The 17,095-nt window shown below is 38.8% G+C and overlaps 1 protein-coding gene across 4 annotated transcripts in view; it reads left to right on the forward strand.

Annotated features, from left to right (window-relative positions):
• The window catches only part of PTPN2 (protein tyrosine phosphatase non-receptor type 2), an 84,908-nt gene that overhangs the window by 24,509 nt on the left and 43,304 nt on the right, over positions 1 to 17,095 (forward strand). The window contains exon 2 of one of the 4 annotated variants that reach the window (XM_045459647.1): positions 9,069 to 9,185. The exons of the other annotated variants lie outside the window; for them this stretch is intronic. Coding sequence (XP_045315603.1) covers positions 9,176 to 9,185 — 10 coding nt within the window. The 5' untranslated portion in view covers positions 9,069 to 9,175. The remainder of the gene's footprint in view (positions 1 to 9,068; positions 9,186 to 17,095) is intronic. 4 annotated transcript variants of the gene reach the window in all.

Below are 17,095 nucleotides of genomic sequence, written 5' to 3' on the forward strand. Positions count from 1 at the left end.
AATTTAAAAACAAATAAAAACTTTTGGGTTTATATTCTTTTTGTATTTTTTCTGAACAAACATATATACACATTCTTTTAAATTTAAAATTAGAATCCTTCACATATTGATTGTAGCTCTTTTCCCACATAGCAATACATTATAAACATTTTCCTATATTAAGTCTTTTAGTGGCTTTAATAGTGGCTTTGGATGTGCCATTCTTTTGTGTAACGGTTCCCTTGTGGTTGACCATTTGGATTCTGATGTACCCACTCATGTACATGCAATGATGGTTTGGTGTTAGTGTGCTGAGTCCTCCTGTATAGACTGAATAATCTCACTCTATTCAAGGTCACAGATTATATACCCTTATGTATGTTGTATTCCTTGTTAGAAGGGTATGGACATTCCATTGAAAATCTAATTACTGGGGGGAAAGTCCATACTTTATTTCTTCCATGAACAATGTTTTTCCTTCTGTCAACCAAGTACATTTCCATGAAAAGTATGTTGGCTAATTTTGGACAAATCAGATGGACTAATCTGTTAAAATATTTCATGTCTGTTATCAATTACTTATTAAATACTAGGTTTCTCTTTCCATATGGTGTGGGTGTGTGTGCAGGGAATGGGGTTGTGGGCAGTGGTTGTAACATTTAGGTGCTCCTTCACCCTCTTCAAATTTCTGGTTGAATATCCTTGAGCTAGAGACACTAATCTCCAGTGTTTACCATGACTTTGAAGACCCTATGTTCCAGGTGTACACTTTGCTTTGTTGCCTTTAATTTAAAAAAAGAAAAAAACAAAAAACCAAACTTCTTGTTTTGATAATTGTAGATTTGCATGCAGTTGTGAGAAATAGCACAAGGGTATCTTTGCCTGGTTTTCCCCAGTGGTAACCTCTTACATAACTACAACCAGGAAATCCACGTGGATGCAACCCATTCAGATCTCCCCAGTTTGACCTGCACTTATTTGTGGCTGTGTTCAGTTCTTTGTGGCTCTGTTACACGGTAGAGTGTGGGATCACAGTCTGGGCACAGACCAGTGGACCAGCCCCACCACAAGATCCCTCCCTTTTGTGGCCCCAGCCACCTTGCTCCCTTCCTCCTATTCCAGGTCCCTAGTTGCCCTTGTTTTTTTTACATAAATCTGTTGTAATTGCAATCACTGGATATGATAATTGATGTTTGAATTCCCTGATTAGTTTGATCAAATTGATCTAAATCGAGGAATTGGTAAAAATTGGGACTGAGATGCTTAAAAGTAAGACATTTGTAACTTAAATTCCTCTCAAATATACAAGTCAATGAAATGGTTGTGATTTGTCCCTTAAATGTTAGACGTATTTACCCAACTACCTGTTGGACAGGCCAAGTTGAAGGCTGCAAGGAGAGCTTGGTTGTTACCAAGTGTACTTAGTAACCCTGCCTCCATCCTCACTGGCTTGGGCTCTTTTTTCTGTAAGTCTTCTCAGGAAGAGAGCCATTCGCCTTGTATGGGTACCTAGTATTAGGGACAGGCATTTCTTCCTCAGAGGAGGTGTGGCCCCATGCCCCCTGCTGTCTTTCTGGCCACTCTCTATATATGGTGGTCTCCAAAGCTGCACTCTGCTATGGGCATGCCACTCAGTGAACCCCGTCCCTGCATCTTCTCCTTGTAGAGGCCTGGCTCTCCCCTGAGTAAACTACCTTTCTGTCTTTCTCAGGTAGAGGCTACTTGTTCTTGCTTCCCCTGTAACCACAGAACTTCCTAGTCCAAGCCATTACTCTCCAACTTGCATATTAAAATGATCTCCTCTGAGACTAATGCCATCCAGACACATCACACTGCTGCCCTTGGATCTGTCCCGACTTCACAGTCTCCATGTCGCAGCCTCCTCTCACATATTTGCCAAAGGCTTGAATGCTGAGGACGCCGTTCACTGTCTTCCTCTTTGCCCTCTCCTCTCAGTACCTCTTTCTTTGTGCCTGGATGGCGTCGTGTCCCTGGGAAGGAACCATGTAATGCCGTAGACAGCTCACAACCTGAAATCTTAAACGCCGCTATCTTGACGGCTACTTTCTGTCTTCTTAGCCCTTGACTTCACCAGGATCTTTAGTTCCTTGATTTTTTCACCTATTGTAGTACATTACTTCCTTCCCCACCTTACTTATTACTTAATGACTTTCTTATTGTTCTAATATGTTGGAAAAATAATCTCTGTGGGTCTGTAATTCTCCCTAACCCCATGAAACTTTGCCTCAAGTAGTTTGTTGTTCAGCTTCTGTAAGCTATCGTTGGGTTCATGTGTGCACTTGGGTAAGCTTGGGCATTGATTGGACCTGGGGTGCCTCACTGTCCTCCTACACACCGTTGTCATTCCCACTGCTCCTCCGCTATGGCTTGTCCCAGAGGAAGCCAGCTCTCAACCCACCTTCATGCCCACTACTCTCAGAATGTGATCTGCCTTCAGTCCTGCAGAGAAACATTTTAAAAATCAGGAAATAACTCTTCAGCTTCCACCACCTGGAAAGTTAATATCTCTCTGCACTCATCTTAAGTCCCAGGAGAAGAACCTCCCTGCTCTGATCCTAGGTTTGTATCCCAATGCCTCATTCCTCCTCAGGGACCTCATTCTCTGTCATTACCACTCTTAATCGTGTCTTCAACCTTTTTCTCACATCTCCTCTTCCTTATTCTATAAATGTGCTTCAGCCTCTTCTCATCTCAACCCTCTTCTCTCATCTCGGCCCCACTTGTCCTATTACCTGTGTGGACATAAGCACGTGCACACCTGTGTGCACAGAGTCTCAAAAGAAGACATCATACTATTTGCCTCTCCATCCTCATCACCTATGCATTCTTCAGCCCATGGTTCTGCCCCAACCTCCCCACTGAAACCTTTATTCTAAAGTACCATTTTCAAGCTTTCTAGTTTTGAAATGCAGTGAGGGACTTTCCATTGGTTTCTTTTCTTATCCCTCTGTGACTTTTGATAATGTTGACTCTGCCTTCCTTCCCTAAAACCATATTTTTTCTAATTTTGCTGTTACTTCTCTGGCTAGTCACCCATTTCAGAGCTTACCTTCCTCAGTTGACTTTGTCTTCTTCAGGGTTCTGTCTCTGTCTCTCCTCCTTCTCACTCTTAACAATTGTATGTATGAGTGGTCTCATTCTGTGGGTTTGTTACCATCTTTCTGCTTATCACCCTAAATCTCATCTTCAGCCTAGGTCTCTCCTCTCAGCCATAAACCCATCTATGCAAGGCACTCATCTCTGTGTGGATGTCCTGTAGCTGCCTCAGACTCAATATGTCTAGATACTGAGCTAGCATTCCTCCCACACAGTCCATTGGTCCCAGCCCTGAGACCTGCTTTTTTCCCCATCCATAAATGGTGCCACTGTTGGCACATTTACTGCAGCTAGAAACTCAGACTCCTTTCCCATTCAGGTCCCATATCTACTTGATAACTAAGTAATTATAATTCCATTTTCACAATGTGTGGGGTTTTGTTTTGTTTTGTTTTGTTTTTAGATTTTTAAGTAATCTCTATACCCATTGTGGAGCTTGAACTCACAACCCCAAGATCAGGCATCACATTCTCCACCAACTGAGCCAGCCAGGCATCCCCCAGTGTGACCAGTTTCTGGTATCATTACTTTTTTGGAACATCCTCCTCTTTCTGACCCAGAACAGTCAAAATCTTCTTCTAATTATCTACAGCCACTTCCCCCTGGATGTTATTCTCACACAGTGGAGGAGGTCATGAAGGTGGTGACTCTCACTAAATCTAGACAGCTCCAGGAATGTGTATTTTTTAAACACTCTCAAGATGATGTGGATGTACCTTACCTGATTGATAGTCACTTTATCATTTAAAAATATATTTCCATACATAATACTTGACAGTTGTTGATTTGGTTCAGAAAACATGTATTGAAAACCAGCTACTGACAATATGCTTGCGTTGAGAATACCTTGAATATGTGTACCATGCCCTCTGATAATTCATAGTCTAGTGGGAGATACAGACCTGTTGTGCTTTATGTATCATGAGCTAGTACTGTGTATTGGTGGAGCTGTGTCTGAGGAGTTAGGGGTGGCTTTTAAGAGAATACATGGTGGAGTGCCTGGGTGGTTTAGTCGGCTAAGTGTCCGACTTCAGCTCAGGTCAGTGATCTCATGGTTTGTGAGTTTGAACCCCGCATTGGGCTTTGTGCTAACAGCTCAGAGCCTGGAGCCTGCTTCAGATTTTGTGTCTCCCTCTCTCTCTGCCCTTCCCCCACTTGCACTGTCTTTCTCTCTCTCTCTCTCAAAAATAAACATTAAAAAAATTAAAAAAAAATACATAGTAACCAGCTAAATAAAGGGGAACTGAACATAAGTTATTTTTTTATGAGTCCTAGATTTTTCTAGGTTTTGATTCAGTAGGTCTGGAAATCTGTGTTTTTAAACAGTCTCTTCCTTATGTGATTCTTATATACCCAGCTTGGCACCAGTCCTCAGACTGACATATAGAAACTACATTTGGAGGTGTGAATATGAAAACTGTATTCAAACAGGGATATTTTGAAATAGAATTTGAAGAAGTCCACAATCTTCCTATAATTGCCACAACCAAAAGATGCCTCTATTGTCTCCATTAACTGTGAGACAGTTGTGAAAGAGGCAAGAACTTGGTTGGTTTAGAAGAGAGTAAAAGATTGTAATAATCACTTGAAGAATTATATTTATACTTTTAGAGACTACTGCTAATTTTAAAAGTTTCTTACTCTCTGCTTTACAGGTAGAAATTCTGTAAATCCTGTATTTGGTCTAACTGTCACCTGTTTTCACTGGCTCTGAAGCAGTTTTTTTTTTTTTTTTAATTGTGGTAAAAAAACCATATAACATAAATTGACCCTCTTAACAATTTTTAGGTGTATGCTACAGTACTGTTAACCATATGCACATTGTACAACCCATCTTTTCATCTTGGATGACTGAAACTCTGTACCCGTTGAACAACATCAGTTTTCCCTCCCTTCAGCCCCTGACAACCACCATTCTACTTTTTGTTTATAACAGTTTGATTACTTTAAATTCCTCATATAAGTAGAATCATGCAATATTTGTCTTTTTGTGACGAGCTTATTTCACTTAGCATAATATCCTCAAGGTCCATCCATGTGAAACTGTCAGTTTTTAAAGGAAAGTAACACAAAGACTTATGATTCTGGTAGTGTGACAGGTTATATAGTCCATAGTCCTTTAGTGCTACAAAACAAGAAGATTCTCAATAAACTTTTTAAAAAGTTACTAGGTGGGGAGGAAGTAAGGAAAACTTGCAGAATTCCTGTGCCCCTCCACCTCCAAAAACAAAAACAAAAACAAAAAACTCACCAAATGGCATAGCTACTCTGAATGCAAATGCCAGTATTAGCTCTGAGATTTGTATTCACTTAGTAAAATAACCTCAAGATCGATTAAGCAAAAAAGAATAGAATTATAGGAAGAAACTGACAAGTCCATATTCATGGGCTTCTTAATAAGATGAAATATAAGTAAAGAAATAGAAGATTTAACCACACAATTAAGCTTAATTTAATAAGAAAAATATGTAAAACCTTATGTCCATTTTCTTCTAGGACTTTGGAATATTTATAAAAAATGGACCATTGACTAGGCTGTAAAGTAAATCTTAACAATTTAAAAATTGCTGTCTTACAGGCCATGTTCTTTGACCAGAATGCAATTAAATTATAGATTATTAATAAAAGGATAAAAAATCACATAAATTTGGAGATTTAAAGATTTCCGAGTAATTCATGTGTCTTGGAAACTTTAAAATGCTTAAAAGTGAATAATATGTAAAATATGTAAATAAAAAGTGAACAATATATACAGTGTTTATATAAAATAATGTATAAAACCTAAAACTTTAATAAAGCAGCAAAATAGTAATGCAAAGAAAATATGTTGTCTTAAATGTATTACAACAGAAGGATAAAAATTAATGTGCAAAGAATGTGCCCCAGTTCTTTCTCTGAGCTCATTATAGAACTTTGATATCCAAACCAGAAAAGTTAGTAAGAAGACTAAAAGTTACAGGCATATCTCCCTCATGAATATAGATGTAAAGATTAGCAAACTGAATACAGCAGAGTCTGTAAGTTTATTTTAGGAAGATAGGGGTGGCTTAACATTAGAAAATCTTTAAAATGTTGGTTCACCACAGTAACTAGGTAAGGGAGAAAAAGTCATATGAACATTTCAGTAGGTGCAGAAAGATTTTTTAAAGTCAGTTCTTGCTCATGATTAAAAACAAAACACATAGCAAATTAGAACGGGAGGGGGAACTTCTGTAACTTAATATAACAGAAGTCTAAATGATAACACATTAGAAACATTTTTTTAAAAATGAAGAACAAGGATGCCCACTGTTACCACTTCTGCTTAACATTGTGCTTTAGTCCTAGTCACTACAGAAAGAAGAATAAGAAATGAAAGGCATACAGATTGGGGAAAAAAAAAATTAAGACAGAAACAAAGCTGTCATTTTATCTGGTGCCATAACAAACCACCCCAAAACAGTGGCTTAAAACAATAGCAATCAGTTATCATATATACAAATATATGGACTCAGGAGATTCTTGCTCAGGGTCTTTCATGCTGATGGTAGCTGGGGCTGGAGTCCCCTTGAGGCCTTCCTCGCTCAGTTGTGGGCTGTTAGCCGGCACACCTACAGGTGGCATGTCCATGTGACCTGGACTTCCTGGCAAACAGTAGCCAGGTTTCAGGAGTGAGTGTTCAGAGAGAGCCAGCTAGAAACTGCATTGCCTTGTGCCACCTAGACTTAGAAGTCACTCCAGTTCCATCACATTGTGTTCATTAGTGGCCATTCAGGTTCAAAGCGAGAGGACTGAAGCTCCGCCGTTAGGTGGAAGAATTAACCAAAGAATTGTGGACATGTTTCAAAACCATCAAAATTATAGATGATACTGTTTTCTTGGTAATCCAAAAGCACAGATACATCAAAGAATTGCAAGGAACCATTTTGATAGTCTCAATTATAAGACAGCAGATATTTGAGTTATTAAAATAGGTCTTTATACCTGACAGGGATATGCTTATCATCTTCCTTAGCAGATTTAAATAAAAGCTGTTGTATAATAGTAATCAGAGCAAGTATAGATATACTTAAGTTTTATAGTAACTCTTATGTAAATATTTGTCAGTAGTCTTCCTTATCCCATCTGAAGTTCAAAAATGAAGACCTAATGCGCTTCGCATTCTCAAAATCCATTCTGTTGTCAGCTTCTGTTCATTCTTTTCTCATTCTTTGTTAGGACTTTGACCTTTGGTTCTGTCTTTAATTTTGTTCTGTTGTTGTTGTTGTTTTTAATCTTTGATCTTAATCAAGGCAAAATCAAAGCTATTTTGGACTTTTAATAATTTATTTCTACAGGTCACTGCACTGGAGGGGACCCAAGGTATAAGAATTAGAACTCTTGGTGAAGAAGCTAGAATTGATTAGGTGAGGAAAGAAAACTTGAACTGAACAACATGATAGCTGACTTCAGATACTTGAACTTCAAATGACAAAAGGAATTCATTATCCTGTATTAAGCTCAAACAATAGAACTGAGGTTCACAAGTGAATAGCACAGTTGGTGAATTTCAGGTCAGAATATGCAGGATCTTTCTTGCCCTGAAAAGCTACTATTTAAACATACAAATGAACCATATGAACTAGTGCACTCTCATTATTGTAGGTATTTATTCAGAGTGTGGACTTCTCAGAGACATTCTAAAGAGCATTTGTGAATAAATTGTAGAGGGTTGGTTAGATAATTTTGAAATATCTCTTGTATGCTTCACTTCTTGCCCCATTCCTCATCCCTTCCTCACTTTCTTCCCCCATTTGCCATTCTTTCCTCTTACACTGTTGATTCCTTAACAGGTGCAGCCTGTTTTTTTTGTTTGTTTGTTTTTTTAATTGGACTACCTATCCCCCAGTAAGGTTTTGTTCAGTCTTCAAGACATAGGTATCACTCCTCTGAGAGGTACCTACTGAAAGTTACTGGTTTGCTTCTATAGCACTTTATTTCTGTATTCTGGTTCTAATCTTACTGCCTTATAATTTTATTTATTGCGTTTACTCTGTAGAGCAGTGACATTTAACAAGGATGCTTGCCATCTCCTAGGAGACATTATGGAAATTTGTGGGGGCTTTTTTCTTCTGGTGTATTTCTATTCAACTATCTACCTATGTTAACATATAAATTACTTTGCATTTATTTTTATTTCAATTAGGTCATTATTGATATTTAAAAAATTATAGTTTCTGTTATCTCTAATAGGGAAGCTACAAAAGGTATTAAAGACATCGTTAAGCCTCCCCTCTGTCCTCTGAATAATTCAGTCTAAAAGCCCTTGGGGTTGGGGACACAAATGTGGAAGGCATGTAGGTAAGGGAGGGCATCTTGGGGGGGCATATTTGAAGAGTTGAGGGAAGGTGAAGTGAGCCCTATGATGTTAGATTAGAATTAGTGTTTCAGTGGCATGGCTCAGTCAGTTAAGCTCCTGATTCTTGATGTTGGCTCAGGTCATGATCTCATGGTTTGGGAGATCGAGCCCTGTGATGAGGCTGTGCTTTTGACACAGAGCCGGCTTGGGATTCTCTCTCTCCCTCTCTTTCTGCCTCTCCCCCACTTATGCTCGTACACTCTCTTGTTCTCTCAAAATAAATAAATAAACATTAAAAAAAAAAAAAAAAGTAGCCTGGAATGTCTTATAGTCCCAGAAGGTTAAGGATGCTGAAGAAATGATGAGGCTGTGTCAAACGGACATCGAAGCCAGCTTGAAGTCCATGGGCCAAACTTGGGAGTGATTTGAGCATTGAAATAAATAATGATTATAACCTACTGAATAAAATAGGAATCCACGAGTTTGTACTTCTATCAGTAATTAGAATAAATGGGGAGAAAGGAAAGATCTACCTTAGTGTAGGATGTCAAGTAATGTTGAAATAAATGCTAAACTTGGTGGGTAAAACTTTGATGAGGAACAAAATATTTACATAGTCTTAAAGTGTCCTTATACAAAATACTTATTAATACAGGAGGAGAATAGTAAGTGTGCGGTGGAGAAATCTGGCAGACACCAACCTTAAACAGGTGATCATGACCAATTATGGGACACATCACATTGAAATCCTGAACTTCCCCTATGGAATGCAGCGAGTACAGAACATCACTCTGTGCTGAACTTGCCAAATGTGTATTATCTAAACTCATCCATGGGGAAATACCAGACAACTCCAATGGATTGACACTCTGTAGTCTTCAAAGGGTTATAAAATAAAACCCTTCCCAGGGAAGACTGAGGAATGGTTCCAGTTTAGAGACTAAAGAAGTATGACATCTAAATGTAACATGTGATCATGTATTGGATCCTTTTGTTTAAAAGGTATTATGGGGGAGTGGGAAACGGTGCCTGGGTGGCTCAGTCAGTTATGTGTCCGACTCTTGATTTTGGCTTAGGTCATGATCTCAAGGTTGTGGGATTGAGCCCTGCCTTGGGCTCTGTGCTGGGCATGGAGCCTGCTTAAGATTCTCGCCCCCTCCCTACCCTTCAGCCCCTTCCCTGCTCGCATGTGTGGGCGCACGCACGTGCTCTCTCTCTCTCTCTCAAAAAAAAAATGTATATTCCCTTAAGTACCACATGATCATTGAAAGATTCCAATAAAGAAGTTTAAAAAAAGAAAAGATATTAGGACATTTGGTGAAACTTGAATGGGGTCTGAGTTAGTAAAGTATTATTGTTAATTCTATGATTTTGATGGTTGTACTGTGGTTAAGTAGAATTGAGTCCTTCTTTGTAGAAAATACACACAGAAATGTTCAGGGATAATCAGGTATCATGCTTGCACTTGCTGTCATGATTTAGGGAAAAAATTCTTTGTATTTTTCTTGGCATTTTTCTGTAAGTTTTGAAGTTATTTCAACTGAAAAATTTTTAAAAGATTATTTAAAGGGGAGGATACTGAAGTCAACACGTGAAGGCAAGAAAAGGAAATAAAAGACATACACATTTGAAAGAAAGAAATAAAACTGTCTCTATTTGCAGATAGTCTAGACATGATAGTCTACATAGAAAATCCCAAGAACCTCCTAGAACTAATAAGTGAGTTAAACCAGGTTGCTATGTGTAAGAGCAGCATATAAAATTATCTTTCTGGGGCACCCGGGTGGCTCAGTCAGTTAAGCGTCCGACTCTCATGATCTCGTGTCATGATCTCGTGGTTGTGTTGCGTCCACACGACTCCTGAAACAGAATGCTACGGGCACCAGTGACAGTCACAACAAAGTTTATTGCAACAAGAGGCAAGGCCGACCGATCGGCACCGACGCTCTTCATCAGAGTGTGGCCTCGAACAGCCGGGGTACAGAGTTTTTATAGCCGACCACATCGTCTTATCATCACCTGGGAACAGAACAAAGAAATAGTTCCCAGATGGGGGTGGAAACAGTTCAGATCTTCTGCCGTTAAGCCACAACCAGTTGACATCCTTGACCCTGCCTCTGGCACCACCTTTTCAAAGTTCTCAACATGCCCTTGCCCCAGTCCAGTCAATCACCAATCCAGTTGATTTTCCTTGAACTTTTTGTTCCCTTGATTGATAGGACAAGGCTGTTATCTCTTAACCTACAGTGTCAAAACAAAGCTGTTACTTCTCAAGGCTACAGGTTAGCCCTACACTAACCCTTACAGTTGGTGGGTTCTAGCCCCGCATTGGGCTCTGTGCTGACAGCTCAGAGCCTGGAGCCTGCTTCAGATTCTGTGTCTCCCTGTCTCTCTGCCCCTCCCCCACTTGTGCTCTGTCTCTCTCTCAAAAATAAGTAAACATTAAATTTTTTTAAAATTATCTTTCTACATACTAACAATGGACACAAGGAAAACAGGATTAAAAATATAAGGTCATTTGCAGTTGCTCTTAAAAAATGAAATATCTTGGAATAAATCTAACAAAACATGTATAGGGCCTGTCTATTGAAAACAACAAAACACTGATAAAAGAAATCAAAGATGACGTAAGTAGAGAAACATACCATGTTCACAGATTGGAACTCTCAATGTAGTAAAGATGTCAGTTCTCCCCAGATTTTTCTGTAGGTTTGATACAATTCCTATCAAAGTCTCAGAAAGATTTCTTGTAGATACAAACAAGCTTACTCTTAATGTGTGTGAAAAGGCAAAGGAACTAAAATAACTAAAACAATTTCAGAAAGGGAGAAGAAGGTGAGGAAGAATCATTCTGCCTGATTTTAAGACTTACTGTATTAACTGTGGTATCAAGATGATGTAATATTGGCAGAGGAATAGAAACATAGACTGGAAAACAGAACAGGGAACCTAGAAATGGACTCGTGCAAGTATAGTGAATTGATTTTTGACAGAGGTGCAAAGAAATTTAATGGAAGAAGGATGATCTTTTCTACAGTCAGTACTAGAGCAATTGGACATCCACAGCAGCCCCCCATCTCAACCTAATATTCCTTATACAAAAATTAAAGTGGATCATAGACTTCAATGTAAAGTATAAAACTTTTAGAAGAAACAGGATAGAATTCAGGACCTAAGGCTAGAGGAAGAGTTCTTAATGTGACACCAAAAGCACTGTCCGTGAAAGAAAAAAATCAGGAAATTGGACTAAACCAGAATTAAAAGCTTTTGCTCTGCTAAAGACCCTGTTAGGGAATTGAGGATGAAAAGACAAGGACAGACTGGGAGGAAATACTTACAAGCCACAAAGAACTGAGACCTAGAAAATAAAAGATCTCTCATAATTCAATAGTAAAAGACTAAAGCGTAAAACAAAAAAAGTCCAATTAGGAAATGGGCAAAAGATTATGAACACAGATGTCAGGTAGCATATAAGCATATTAAAAACATCATTAACCATTAGGGAAATGAAAATTAAAACAATGGTGGTGAGAGTGAGAGATCACCACACACCCACTGAACAGATAAAATAAGCCACAATACTCTAAGAATGTAGAGAAACTGGATCTCATATAAAGCTAGTGAGAATGTAAAATGTGTAGCCATTTGGAAAATAGTTTGGCAGTTTCTTAAACTAAACATACCTTATACAACCCAGCCATTGCACTCCTGGGCATTTATCCTAGAGAATTGCAACATTATGTCCATACAGAAATGTGTGTGTGAAGGTGCATAGCAGTTTTATTTGTAATAGCTCCAAATTGGAAACAGCCAAAATGTCCTTCCAACAGGTGAGTGGTTAACAAACTAGTATATTCATACCATGGCATACTACTCAGCAATAAAAAGAAATGACCTATTGATAACATGCAACAAGTTGGATAGATCTCAGAAGACTCATGCTGAGTCAAAAAATCCAATCTCAAAGGTTACATATTATATGATTCCATTTTTACAGCATTCTTGAAATGATAAAATTATAAAGAACAGATTAATGCGTTAGGGATGGGGTTGGTGGGGAGTATGACTGTAAAGGGATTGCACAGAGGATCTTTGTGGTAATGGAACAGGACTGTCTGTATCTTGATTGTGGTAGTGGTTACACAATCTCCACGTGTGATAAAATAGCATAGAACTGTACACACCCACACAAATCTGTGCCCATAAAACAAGAAATTGGAGTACAGTCTGGATTATACCAGTATCTTTCCAGGTTTCTGAATTTGATGGCTTCTTGATTTGGGTACTGGGTAAGGGTACTGTGCTAGGCAGTGGGAATACGTAATGAACATGACAGGGTCCCTGGCTACACAGAGGTTAACCCTAACAGAAGGCCACAGATGGCTGAAGGTCTGGGCACTGCTGCTGCCCCAATTTCTGAGTGGATCAAAATCTTATCATAATGGTAGCCTTCTAAGAGAGGACCCCCACTGTAGCCATGGCTCATCACTTGGGCAGCTCACCTATAGAGTACTTACACTGGGGACTGGAAGAAGGTTTCCAGTCCCGCATAGGTTTCACAATGGTTTAATAGTGATTTGTCATTCTAACAAAATTCTACTGTAGTTTAACAATTTAAATATGAAAAATTTCTGGAATTCAGTGTATAAACAATGCTTGAACACTTGCCAGCCTAAATTGTTATGGCGCTGTACTGGGTAGACGCTAAGAAGATGGAAGTAGAAACTTTTTCTCTGAGTTGAATTTAGGAGGTGTGACTAATAAATCAGTACAGATTTTCTTAACTTTCTGAACCTAACTTGCAGGCTGTTTCTCTACCCTTTGTTCATTGGGCTCAAGCTCCATTATTTGTGTCCCTCAGACATGCTGGGCACATACCCACCTTAAGGTATTAACTCTGCTCTGTGCTTGGAACAATCTTAACCAAAATATCCATATGATTGACCTCCTCCACTCCTCCAGGTCTTTGCTAAAATGTCACTGTCTTAATGAGGCCAACCTTCCCCCCTATTTAGAATTGTAACCTATCCTGCTCCTCCTCCCCAGCATGATGTTCCCCTTCACTCTGCATTTTCCCCCCATAGCATTTGTGCTGTATAACATATCATTTACTTAGTTGTTTCGGCTGTTGTTGTCTCCTTTTCTGAGAAGGTGAGCTCCACAAGAGTATGGATGGGTCCTGAGTGCCGAGAGCAGTGCCTGGAATGCGGAAGGATTTACTAAATATTTGGTCTGTATTGTTTCTATGGTGTCCCATGGACTTTTGGATGTAAGGAAAGTACTTTCTGCCAACTCCCTCTACTCTCCATGCTCTCTCTCTTCTTGAAGAGGCAATTATGAGTTTCAAGGAGACGGTTGAGGTGTTGACTGATAATATTAAACTAAAGTTTGTATGTCTTATTTTATACACACTATTAAAGAGGAAGGATATCCGTGTTCCAGAGTATATTAATGTATTTTACACATTTTTAAAGGATACTTCTCAGGCGTTCTTTCCATTGCAGAGACATTTAGGGGTAGATTAAAGACCTGTTTTTAGATTTGGAGATGTGTGGAAGTCAAATTTAATCAATGACCTTGCCCTATCAAGTTTAGAAACTTGAAATCTTGATAGTTTGAATGAGTTGGAAGTCTCAGACAGTTATCCTATTGTCTCAAAAAGATGGGACCTACTGGAACAACACGTATTTATTTACTTGGTTAGCAAGATGGTGGTGGTGTGCACTGGGACGTGTTTCATTGTAACTCTCTGCTCCTGCCGCTGTTTGGCTCTGTACTCATCATCTCTTGATTAAATTGTTAGTGCATCAGTGTGTTAACTTGTCTTCTTGTTCCAGTCTATCCTCTAAAGTGCGCGTAGTTATTTTCTTGAAATCAAATGTGCTTGTGTCAGTCCTTTAAAGAGCTTTATTAAGGTAACCCGTGCCTGGAGTGCAGCACACAAGACCCTTCAGAGTCTGGCCTTAACATGTTTTGGGATCTCTTTTGGCTACCCAGTTCTTCAGCCTTTTTGAATTTGCCAGTCCATGATACACCATTCCTTTTTATTCCTTTTGTGTGTGTGTGCTCCTTCTTCCTCTAGGTAGCGAAGCCTGCTCATCTCACTTGGCTTCCTTAGGGATCAGTTGGTCAGCTTTCTTCACACAACGCAGTGCAATTAAGATAGTGGTAGGAATTACTACTTGATAGAATTTTTTTCTTTTAAAAAACTTTAAACAAATTATTGTTATCTTTATGTCGCTGTTGCCTGGCTCCTAAAATATATTTGTTGAATGAAAATTGCATAAAAGTTGTTGAGGGTATTAAATGTGGAACAGAACTTCATGGTGAGGGTTCCCTTAAACGGGCTATTTAGAGAAGGCCATTCATAGGCTGGATCTTCATGGAAGTGAGATTTGTGTGACAGAGATGAGACAGAAATCATACCTGATGTGAAGAACAGTGAAAGGCGATGGAGGAAGAACTTAGGGTGTGTGAAAAGGGTGGTAAAGGAGCCAACTTGGACGTATCAGAGATAATGTAGTGTGGGAATTATGTAGTCCCTCAAGTTACAGACCTAGTTTGAATCTCCTCTTGTGCTCCTCTAGTGTGTGTGTGGTTATGACTTGACTCCCTGAGTGTCAGTAAAATGAGCATGATAATGTCAACTTGATAGGGTTGTGAGGACTGAGAGAAGTAATGCGGTAAGATGTGTCATACAATAACTGACACATATAGGCACTAAATCCTATATAGCGGTCCTAGTTGGTTATGTTGTCAGTAAAGGAACTATTCATCAAATTGAGTTTTATTTTCAGAGGAAACAATTGAAATGTTAAACTCTTGTATGTGTTTCTTCATTAGTGCTTATGATGACTTGGATTTTAGTTCTAGCTTTTTTTTGGCTCGTTGCTTGATTCATGAGAGAAAATTATATTTTTGTCTCAAGTATTTAACTTACAGAGTCGAAGATGGTTGACATGTCTATAAAATGTTTATTAATTTTTGAGAGGGAGAGAGACAGAGTGCAAGCAGGGGAGGGACAGAGAGAGAGGGAGACAGAGAATCCAAAGAAGCTCAAGGCTCTGAGCTGTCAGCACAGAGCCCAATTCAGCACTCGAACATACAAATGGTGAGATCATGACCTGAGCCAAAGTCGGACACTTAACGGCTCAGGTGCCCTGAGTGCTTTGCATTCTTGCAGGGCTACCCAGGTGCCCTGAAGTGCTTTGCATTCTTGCAGGGAGGTAACATATGAATATAGACATCAGTATTGGAAAACTTAACAGTTTCCTCCTGGTTGAGAACAGGAGAATCAATGGGGAACATCTTTCAATGCTGTACTTACTAATGGAGACATGGTCTTCTTGCCCAGTTGATGATAGTGATTGTTTATCTCTACCTTGGTGTAACCTAGGGAGGATAGTTATGATGGATGTAAATCCATTTTCCTGTTTGACCTGGAAGACTTTCCAACTTTCCAAAAGAAGATCTTTTTACAATTATGATAAAAGGTGAACCAGTGAAGCGGTGTTAAAAAAAAAAAAAAAAGGCTTATTATGACATTAGTGAAAGAGGAAGCTAATCTGTATTGTCAGCTCAGGCCACAGCTAGAGAGTCATTTCTTGACAGATGAAAACATTTCTCGGAAAACGTACTGTTTGAGGGTGGGAGGTGAAGGGAATCTTCATCAGATGTTTGCTTAATTTTTATCCAGTTTACAAGCTGCAATTCTATTGGATATTGCATTTCTTTATTCTCTTGGTGACAAGAATTAAGAGCAGATGATGCCCCCATTAAAAAAAAAAAAAAAGCATATGTTCTTGATAGTTCAGCTTTTGGTGTTATTAGATGTTGAGAAATAAGATTTCCTGTGAAGCATGGTTTGATTGCTTGTTGGTATCTCTTGCAATGTAATTTGAACTGTCTTCATTTTTCTCCCTTTGCTGAATTTTTTAAAAAATAAGAAAGAGGGAGATAAGCATATACTTACCTAGAATGATGATAATAATACTGTGGGCTTTAGGGCTTATTACTTAGAGCCCAGGTGTTAGAGGACTCCATCTATTTGATAATCGCATTTCAGAGGTTTCTGGGCAGAATAAACTCTAGGAGAGGAGAAAGCACTTAACTTTCTGGTGTTTTTGTTTTTGCATTTTTGTACTAATTCAGAAGTCCGAAGTTTGGTTTGGAATGAACACTTCACAGATTTGGGGCTGACTGATAATAACAGGGCAGAGAAAGGGGACATTTGACTCCCAGGTTGTGAGGGGACCTGTGTCCACTCTCACAGATATTTTAAACCATACATGAAGTGATTCTGAGTTGGGGAAGAGGCATTGCCTGTTATAATTGTTAGAGAAATCATAAAGTCACAATTTCTCATAAAAAGGCTGTGATAGTTTCACTTCCTGAAATGTTCTGTATAGTTACTATCTTTGTGGATAGTTATAACATGATGTTTTATTTAACACTAGAAATTGTCTTGCTTTTGTTTCCTTTGAAATCAAAACGTTAAATACACTTTAAAGTTTTATTAATCTCCTTAATAGAAAAGAAGAATTAAAATAAATTTCCATGGCACAAAAACAGACACATAGACCAATGGAATAGAATAGAAACCCCAGAACTAGACCCACAAACGTATGGCCAACTAACCTTTGACAAAGCAGGAAAGAACATCCAATGGAAAAAAGACAGTCT

The sequence above is a fragment of the Leopardus geoffroyi genome, chromosome D3 (genome assembly GCF_018350155.1).
Source record: "Leopardus geoffroyi isolate Oge1 chromosome D3, O.geoffroyi_Oge1_pat1.0, whole genome shotgun sequence".
In the NCBI taxonomy this organism is placed as follows: domain Eukaryota; kingdom Metazoa; phylum Chordata; class Mammalia; order Carnivora; family Felidae; genus Leopardus; species Leopardus geoffroyi.